The 9,526-nt window shown below is 41.6% G+C and overlaps 1 protein-coding gene across 5 annotated transcripts in view; it reads right to left on the bottom strand.

Annotated features, from left to right (window-relative positions):
• Nucleotides 1-5,143: 5,143 nt before the first annotated feature.
• Nucleotides 5,144-9,526, bottom strand: part of Mcm10 (minichromosome maintenance 10 replication initiation factor) — a 39,930-nt gene continuing 35,547 nt past the window's right edge. For all 5 annotated transcript variants that reach the window (XM_029553762.1, XM_008848536.3, XM_029553764.1 and 2 more), the window contains 2 exons: nt 7,301-7,343; nt 5,144-6,883 (listed from right to left, as the gene is read on the bottom strand). In XM_029553762.1, coding sequence (XP_029409622.1) covers nt 6,800-6,883; nt 7,301-7,343 — 127 coding nt within the window. In that variant the 3' untranslated portion in view covers nt 5,144-6,799. The remainder of the gene's footprint in view (nt 6,884-7,300; nt 7,344-9,526) is intronic.

Here is a 9,526-nt window from a genome sequence, read left to right as displayed (position 1 = left end):
AGCAGTTAAGAACACTGTTCTTGCAGAAGACCCAGGTTTGAATCCCAGCACCCACATGGCAGCTAACAACTGTCCATAACTCCAGTTCCAGGGGATATGACAGTCTTTTCTGTCCTCTGCGGGGATTGTATGACACGGGTGCACTTACGTATGTTCACACATACATGCATACACATAAAATAAAAATATTTTTTAAAAAAGAAAGAAAATGATAGGTGTTTGGATGGATAGATGAGAAGGATCTGACTAGACCACAAGTGGATGGACTTGCACTGGGGAATGTCTGGGGACACTGACTTGACAGTGAGCCTTAACACCCAGGACAGAGTATATGGGTTCCAGTGGAGGGGTTATGGGAGGGTGCTGGTGGGGACGGGGCTATAAAGATGATTCAGATTGTTTGAGATATTCTGTCTGAAATACAACAAAATTTAATAAAAACAAACTTAAAAAAGAAAGGAATATTATTAGAGAAAGCTTCCTAGAACTCGATTGGAAAGAGCAGGGTTATGAAACTAAACACAAGGAAAAAGGGGTCTAGGCATAAGGAAATGAAAAGCAACATGAAGTTCTCCAAAGAAAGAAGGAATGTGGAGGAAAATGTAAGACAAGCCAAGGAACTGCAGCTTGTGGGAGCTCTGCATGCGGCATTTTTTCCTGTAGGAAATAGGCATCAGAGAATGCTCTGTAACACAGAACTTATGCGAGAAGACGTGTTCTGTGAAGACCAAATTTTCAACTATGGGGGACTCAAGTTGGAGAAAAATCGTGGTTTACAAGACACAGCTTCCAGAGCATGGGAGACGAACTCAAGGGCTTCAAGCTTCCAGAGCTTGGGAGCTTCCATCAGGGGGTGGCAGCTGCATCGTGAGGTGTCTGGAGGCTCAGCACAGTCTGATGTCCAACTGGACATGAAAGAGGACCTGCTGTTTGTCTCCCAGGTTGGAGGTAAGAGGGTTTTGCAACTTCATTGACTGTCAGAGGTAGAGGAGATGGAAGCTGGTTTGACAGTAAAATAATGTCTTCTAGGTGAAATATTTTGGCTTTGAGCTGCTGGTGGAATATCCAACAAAAACAAACAAACAAAACAAAACTAAAGACACTGAACAAGGGAAAATTATAGGGGTTGGGACGGTGTCTCCATTGTTACAGTGCTTGCTGCACAAACATGAAGACCTGAGTTTGACCCCTCAGAACCCACCTAAAAAGCTGGGCGTGGTACTACACTTGTAATTGCAGTGCTAGGGAGACAGAAACAGGTGGATTCCTGGTACTCACTGGCCAGCAAGTCTTACTTAATTGATGAGCTGTAAGTTCAATGAGAGACTTTATCTCAAAGATCAAGATACAGAGCAACTGAGAATGACACTGGACATTGGACTCTGACCTTTACATCATGTACACATGTGCACACACACCTGCAAACACATACGAATGCATATACATGTAGACAAAAAGAAAATTAGAAATGCAATTGTGACATGAAGAAATGCCTTGACTATACAGAATTGGTTAACTGTACCCTCTTAACTCAGTCAACCCTGTGTCAAATGTGGAGTTAGGCCAAATATGGTTGTTTCAGTGCTGAACACATTAGTTTATTTCTCATCATTATCACTAAACAATGTAATATAACTATTTAGTAACATTTACATTGTATTCAGTATTTTATGTACTACAGAGAAGATTTTGCAGACAAAGGAGAATTGGTGTGGATTGCATTTCAAACATGATACCATTTACACAAGGGACCGAATCATCCATGGACTTGAGTGTCTGAGAGGGGGAGCCAGACTCACAGACACTGAAGGGTGGCTCTACTATATTTTTCCCCATTCATTATCCCATTTCATCTTGTTAATAAGAACCCTTTGGGACAGAGAGTAACAGCTTCCTCGGATGCCTTCCTAGCCTTTCTCTCCCCTGCTTTCTACCTTTCTTCCCATCCAAGCCCTCATCCCACCTCTGCCTTCTCCCCACCTCTGACTTTTCTTTTCATCTTTTCCTTTTTTTTAATATTCTCCTCTCTCCCAGTATCTAAGAAAAAGACTCTTACACCTGGGTTTTGTATCAGGAAAGTAGTGGATGCTGCTGAGCTGAAAAGCACCAAGAAAGACAGATGTGTTTATCTTAGGTGTATTTTTTAAAATAATGTTTTATTGAGAATGTCATACATTGTATTTTAATCATATTCAGAACCCCTCCCCACCTCCATTCAGAACCAGATTTGCCTCCCTACCTCTCTCACTTCATGGTCTCTACTATTTTTAAGGCTCACTCAAGTCTAATGTGTGTTCCCCAAATGCTCCATCCCCTGGAGCACAGTCAACCTTCAAAGCATCATACTCTGAAACAAATATGACACGTTGAGTGTGGTATGGTGAAGCACGCCTTTAATCCCTTCACTCAGGAGGCAGGAACAGACAAATATGTAATATTCAGGCCAACCTGGTCTATAGCAAGTTCCAGGTCAACTGGGGGCTACAGGGAGATTGTGCTGAATAGCTTCAGTTATCGACTTGACACACCCAAGAAGAGGGAACCTGAGTTGGGGGATTTCCTCTATCAGACTGACCTGTGGGTATGTCTTGAGGTATTTTCTTGATTATTGATGTGGGAGCCCAGCCCACTGTGGGTGGTGTCATCTCTGGGCAGGTGGTCCTGGGTTGTATAAGAAAACAGACTGAGCATGGGCCAGAGGGGCAAGCCAGTAAGCACCATTCTTTATTTCAGCTCCTGCCTCCAGGTTCCTGCCCTGATTTCCCTCAAGTTCATCCCTCAAGGATGAACTATGACGTGTAAGCCAAATTAACTCTTCTTAAAAAAAAATTGGGGGGGGGGGCTGGAGGGATGGCTCAGTGGTTAAGAGTACTGGCTGCTCTTGCAGAAGTCCTAGGATTAAATATCAACATCCATATGGCAGCTAAGAACTATGTTTATAACTCCAGTTCCAGGGGGATCTGACACAGGGGGATCCAGTTCCAGGGGGATCTGACACAGGGGGATCCTCTGTGGGCACTGCAGGACAAAGGTGCACTTATGTACATGCAGGCAATACACTCATGCACATAAAAAAATAAAGCTTAGAAAATACTTCTGGGTGAGACACTAGAGTGAATTAGACAGGTATGATCAAAATGCTAAAGACAGGACATACTCTGGACACAGGATTCAGAGCCATGAAGCTGGAACTTACCTGTAAGTCACCTCCTTTGAAATCGAGCTCTCATAGTAGCTTTGGAAGGCATCGATGGCCAGCTTCAAGGCCTAAAAACCTCATCAACGACCAGCACAGCAAATGACACTGGTGCAGTAGTGGCACTTTTATCTTGGGGGTAATCAACAGCTACCTAATTGGACTTAGAGCCCACGCAATTGGAAGAAACTCATGTGTGGTACTGTAAACATAGCCAAATGCATAGGCGGAAAGGTCATAGATCTTAGAGAAAACTCCAAGGTTGTCACATCCCTAAACAAATGTAGTTTCTTACTATGTGCAACATATGGATCCTTAAATTTATAGACAAGTACCCCAGTCACCACCCATTCAAGAAGCTTCTTTTCCAAGAGTCAGAGATAATTACAGAATTCCACAACTGGTCACACAGAGACTGTCTGTGAACCGCCCAAGCCTAAGTAGCACATAAGGGTGCAACTTCTACACCTAAGGCTCATGGAACATGCATCTTTCAGTTCTCATCAATGAAGCTCCCTCAAGCAGCAGAGGGCCAAAAAGACCCTATTGCAAAAGGTCACAAATGGCCCAAAATGCAGAGACTAAGGGTCCCACAGAGTGGGGTCCTTGGATAGGATTCCTATATCCATCCACCCAGGGCTCAGGAATCATCGTGGAAGAGGGAGCAGAAAAATTGTTAAGTCAGGGAGGAGGTGACCATAAGGAAATAGTCCTACAGGTGCCTGGGACATGTCTCATATGAACCTATAGCAATGGTGTCAGCATGCAGACCCATGCAAACTTAAGCAGACAAAAACCCATCAAAGAACTGTGGAAATGAGCAGCAGGCCCCAATATTAGTCAAAGAATTATTGGCAGAAGGGAGCAGAAAAATTGTTAAGTCAGGGAGGAGGTGACCATAAGGAAATAGTCCTACAGGTGCCTGGGACATGTCTCATATGAACCTATAGCAATGGTGTCAGCATGCAGACCCATGCAAACTTAAGCAGACAAAAACCCATCAAAGAACTGTGGAAATGAGCAGCAGGCCCCAATATTAGTCAAAGAATTATTGGCAGATGATTACTGGTGGGTGAGGAAGAGCTGATCTTCTTAAAGGGAGGGACTCTAGATAGGCTGACTAGATCCCAGTGGATGAACTTACACTGAGGGACATCTGGGGACACTAACTTTACATGATAGGCCTTAACACAAATGACAGAATGCATGAACTCCAGTTGGATGCCAAAGGGGAAGGGGGGAGGGGGTATAAAGATGATTTTTTTTGTGTGTAAAATACACAGAAATTCAGTAAAAATTTTAAAAAATAGAAATCTAAAGAAAAAAATGCACAAAACTTTCAAAGAAAAAATATATTATACAAACTGAAATTAAAGAAAAAAGGCACAGAAAAAACTCTATCATGACTATTATACATTCAGAACAACCAGGTTCTACATAATGGACACAGCCAGCCCGTTTCTGTTAATAGCCAAGTACTTATTTTGTTCTGATGGCCTGTGATGACACAATTTAGAAGCAATATCAGATTAAGAAGTAAATGAAGGGCTGAAAAGATGGCTCATTGGTTAGGGGCAGTGGTTGCTCTTGCACAGGACCTAGGTTCAGATCCTAGCACCCACATGGTATCTTACAATCAGCTGTAACTCCAATTCAAGGGGCTCTACCACTCTCTTCTGACCCCCCAAAGTACCAGGCATGCAAGTGGTCTACATACATACATGTAGGTAAAATACTCATACACATAAAATTTAAAAAATGATATAAAAATTTTAAAAAGTAAATGAAACACATACAGTGGATTTGTATGAAAGCATTTAATAGTTGTTGATAAAAACACTTAAAAAGCAGGATTAAAAGACTAATTTCATTGATGAAGATTTTCAAGGCTGACGGGTAGCTTTCTCTCTATCCCTTTTTACCCCCTGAGTATTCAAATGCCTTCCAACATTCAGTGCAAGGAGAAGTGGCTCTATTGTATTTTTAAATTATTTTAGAGATGCAAATTAAAATTTACAAAGAAAGGCACTCAGACTTAGGTCCCCATGAAGCTTTGCAAATATATTAAACATCACATAGACAGCATACAAATGAATACAAATTCCTGTGATGCCTTCCATTCATAGGAACCCATTTTTCGCATAGGGAGATCACTCAAAGAACAAGCTGCAGTTCAAGGTCTATGTAGCTGTATCACTTATTTCATATGCATTGCTGTTTGACATTTATAAAAGGAAAGAATCTACCCTAAATGAGCTATTAAAAATATCAGTTTCAAGTGCTTTTGGGTTCTTATTAATAAGTAATTTACTCTTTTCTTTGTTAGTTAAAAACCAAAGCTAGAACCCAACTGCAAGGACAGTATTCCTAAAATCACAGTGATTAGAAAATGATCTTAGGGAAAATACAGGCTACTTTCAGCACCTTCTACCTAGGTAGAGCAGAAACAAAGTTGTATGAAATCCAATGTATTACCTTAGATTTGTGAATTGCACCTCTTGTTCTTGAAAACCCAAATCTTCCATTACTACCTTCTGTCAGTACTAAGCTCCTGATGTTACACTGTCTGAGGAAATCTAAACATTTCTAGCTAGAGTTCAAAATCCAAAACAATAACCCTACCATCTTATTCAGCTTTAAAACTATACCAGCATTCATGCAGGTCAAATAGTGTTTGAAAAACTAGGTTGTCCAGCTAGTGGAATTTCCCAAACTAAATGTTTGTTGGGACAGTCTCTTGGTTTTGACATTTAAGTCTTCACACACATAATGAAGTACACCTACAACCCACCAAGTCTACAGGATTCCATCTTTACAGTTTGTTTTTTAGTCATGCTTCAAGTTACATATGTTTTTATCAGGTTAAAATTTCTTTAAGCCATAATTAAATAAATGCATACTGAAAAATGATGAAGTTTTAGGAATTTCTATCTCTGAGGCCCCAATATTGTGAGTATAGAGCACTGTTTCTCTCCATATACACCAATGAGCTGATACGCAAAGTGGTTCAGTGACTTCATTTCAAAGAGCAAAGCTGAAATAACAGAAGAAAAAAGGGAACGTGGCTTCCACTGTCAGCACGTCAAGACTATATTAAAGGCAGTGATAATCGTCATCAGGAACTTGAGCGTTGGAAGATAGAATACTAGGTTAAGTAGGCCAATTTTCCTCATTTTACACACAAGGAAAGAAAATCCACAAGTAGGGAGATAATTGACCTAAATTAGTTCTTTTGCTTCTGGTGTCCATATAACACTAGACCTTCACTATTATAAAAAGTTCACTCAGTCTTTAAAAGAGACCCAGAAGCACAGGTCTCAGTTCCTCTTCCAGTTTGGGGGCAAAAATTTGAGTGAGTGCTCCAAGGCAGGACTGCAGTGAGGACAGGAAAGACTAGGGTATCTTGATTTCCTACTTACATGTCAATGTTAAATATAGTGAAAAATGACACAGTGGAGGAAAGTAAACAGGCAAAGCTTGTGGGCTGACCAAGCATTTGTTTCTCACAGTGTCAAACAGGAAAATGGACAGTACAGCGTCAATCTCTTGCTTTTCCAGAGCCTTAAGAAGTAAGGTGGGTTGAAGGAAAATGACTGGTTAGAGTTATTTAAGACTATTCAGAAACTTCGCATGTTCTTCCCCTCTTGGTAACAGGGTTTCTCCTCCTATCTTTGGACCCGTCTTCTCCTAGAAAAAGGAGAGGGAATGAATAAGAAATGGCTTAGCATTATTTTTCTGGGTCATCAACTTAATTACAAATCAGAATGCAAGTGATACATTGCTATAACTTGCAAATGAATGTCCCTCAAATACCCATGTGTTACAGCCTTGGTCCAGCGAGGTCCTCCTGGAAGGTAATAGAACCTAGTGGGAAGTCTCAGGTCACTGGGGTTGAGTCCCTAAAGGGAACTATAAGATCCAAACCTTTTTGTTCTCAGCTATGAGATAAACAAGCCTCTTTTGTGACATGCTCCCACCATGACATGCTGCCTCATCACAGGCCCCAAAAGAATGAGACCATAGACTGAGCACAGACAAATTATTTTTTTTGACTATCTGAGGTAATTTTTGTTGCAGTAATAGAAAACAGATTAACATATATACCTTTAACATTCCGTCCCGTTCCCATTTGTAGAGGCCACAATTTCTGAAACAGAAAAAGTAGGCTTACTCAGTACTGAGGCATTAACAGCTCCTTCTCTGCCTCCCTCACACACACATAAAGACAATGGGGGTGGGGATGTCACTTAGGGGAAGTAAGCATCCATTCAAGGAAGAGCTGTTCAAGGTGGTACTCACATTGTATACCATATCTATTGTTAAAGCTACTTTACTAGAGCTACTAAGAATAAGCATTTCAATGAATTGAGAAATGGTCTTCAACTCCTTGGTAAGCTGGAGACTTAGATGGAATTTCAGATGATTGTACAGTAGGGCTATGAGTACTGTAGTGATGAATACAACCTGGGTTTTAATTTATGCTTATTAGAAGAGACTGTTTTAGGTCAGGAACTGACAAGAGAGGCCAAAGGAAATACCATTCTTTTTTTTTCTTTTTTTGTTTTTGTTTTTGAGACAGGGTCTCCCTGTAGTCCCAGCTGGCCTGGAATTTGCTATGTAGATCAGGCTGGCCTCAAACTCACAGAGAACTGCTTGCCTCTGCCTCCCAAGTGCTGGGATTAAAGGCGTGTGCTACCATGCCAGAAATATTCTTAAAAAAGTCCTGCAAGATGCCTTAAACCCCAGGACTCAGGATGCAGAGGCAGGCAAATCTCTGTGAGATTAAGGTGTCTGGTCTATATAGTGAGTTCTAGACTAGCTGAGGATACAAGGAGGCCTCGTCTCAAAAAACAAAGTGCCACCTGGTGGCTGAAGAGCGTCTTGTTCTTCTATGCATGGGGTGGACACCTTGCTTACGCTACATATGTCACCATGCACATCCTGCCATTTGTTCATTCCACATTCATTTTTGAGCATGGGAGAAAGAGTAGCACAAGGGGAACGGCTCTGCCTCTTAGGGGTCTCAATTAACAATTCTAGTTTGGGGGCTGGAGATGGCTTAGCAGTTAAAAGCAGTGACTGCTCTTGCAGAGGATCTGGATTCGATTCCCAACACCCACATGGCAGCTAACAACCATCTATAACTCCAGTTCCAAGGTTAATCTGATGCCCTCTTCTGACCTCTGCGGCACTGCACAACATGTGCAGTTACATACATGCAGGCAGTATACTCATACATATAAAATGAAATAAATAAAATATTTAAAAAAACACAACCAAAAACCCAACAACAAAAAAACCCCAATTCTAGTCTCAGGGATATGAGGAGCTATCAGAAGGCGTGGGATGATGATTTCATGTTCCCAGGTACCGTATAGGAAGTATCATATATGAACATTTCTCATACCTGCAGTGCTTCTTTGGGAGTCTGTCAAGGGAGATAGTCCTGTTTCCACAGGGACACCTGAAAAACCTCTTCACACCATCATGCCAGTGTAAGTCGTGCTGTTCGCTGATGCAGGTCTCCAGAGGCTTAAAGTAGGTGTAGGCGCACTGCACAGACCAACACAGACCACATGTCCAGTGAGCAGCTTTGCGGGAGGACCTGGGAGCTATTGTCAGGGCAAGAGACCTTTAGCCCTCCTATTACCACTGATATTACTGCTGTGACCTTAACCAACTAATTGCAAAGTTTTGTTTTTTTTTTCTTTTCCAGATAGGGCATTACTCTGTTGCCTAGGTTGGTCTTGAACTCATGCTCATGTGATCCTCCTGTCTCAGCCTACCAAGTGTTAGGATTGAAGGCATGAGTCACCACACTAGGCTCAAGTGGATCTCCTGATTCTCCCTTATACCAATATCTCATTTTCTAATGTCTGCCTTCATTTCCAATCTTGTACGAAGTACATAATAACATTGTTTGACACTGGGAATATTAGGAAGGTGGAGTGGGTACATGCCTCTACTCCCAGCATTTGGGAGGTTGAAGGAAAAGGTTGCAAGTTCAAGGCCAGTCTGGGCCATATAGTGAGACTAAAAAAATTTTTTTTTTAAAGTTCAGTCAAAGTCGCAGGGATAGCAAACTCTGGACGGTCAGTAGTATGTTAAGATTTGTCAGAGCTTGACAAAGAATACTAGGAACACTTGAAGCCAGTGGTCAAACAGGAGGCTCTCCCTTACAAATGCTCCACTACAGAGCTCCATGATCCCCCTCAGGCAGGGAGCACGAGCACTAACCTAGTCTATCCTAGGTTGTTTCTTTTCCAGCCCAATTAAATGATATGCTACAAGATATAGTCCAATATCCCACAATTACCAATATCCTGCTGA

Source organism: Nannospalax galili, unplaced genomic scaffold, assembly GCF_000622305.1.
Source record: "Nannospalax galili isolate Female #2095 unplaced genomic scaffold, S.galili_v1.0 scaffold1144, whole genome shotgun sequence".
Classification (NCBI taxonomy): domain Eukaryota; kingdom Metazoa; phylum Chordata; class Mammalia; order Rodentia; family Spalacidae; genus Nannospalax; species Nannospalax galili.
Note: the sequence above shows the minus strand (reverse complement) of the source record. Positions and strands in the feature narration are given on the sequence as shown.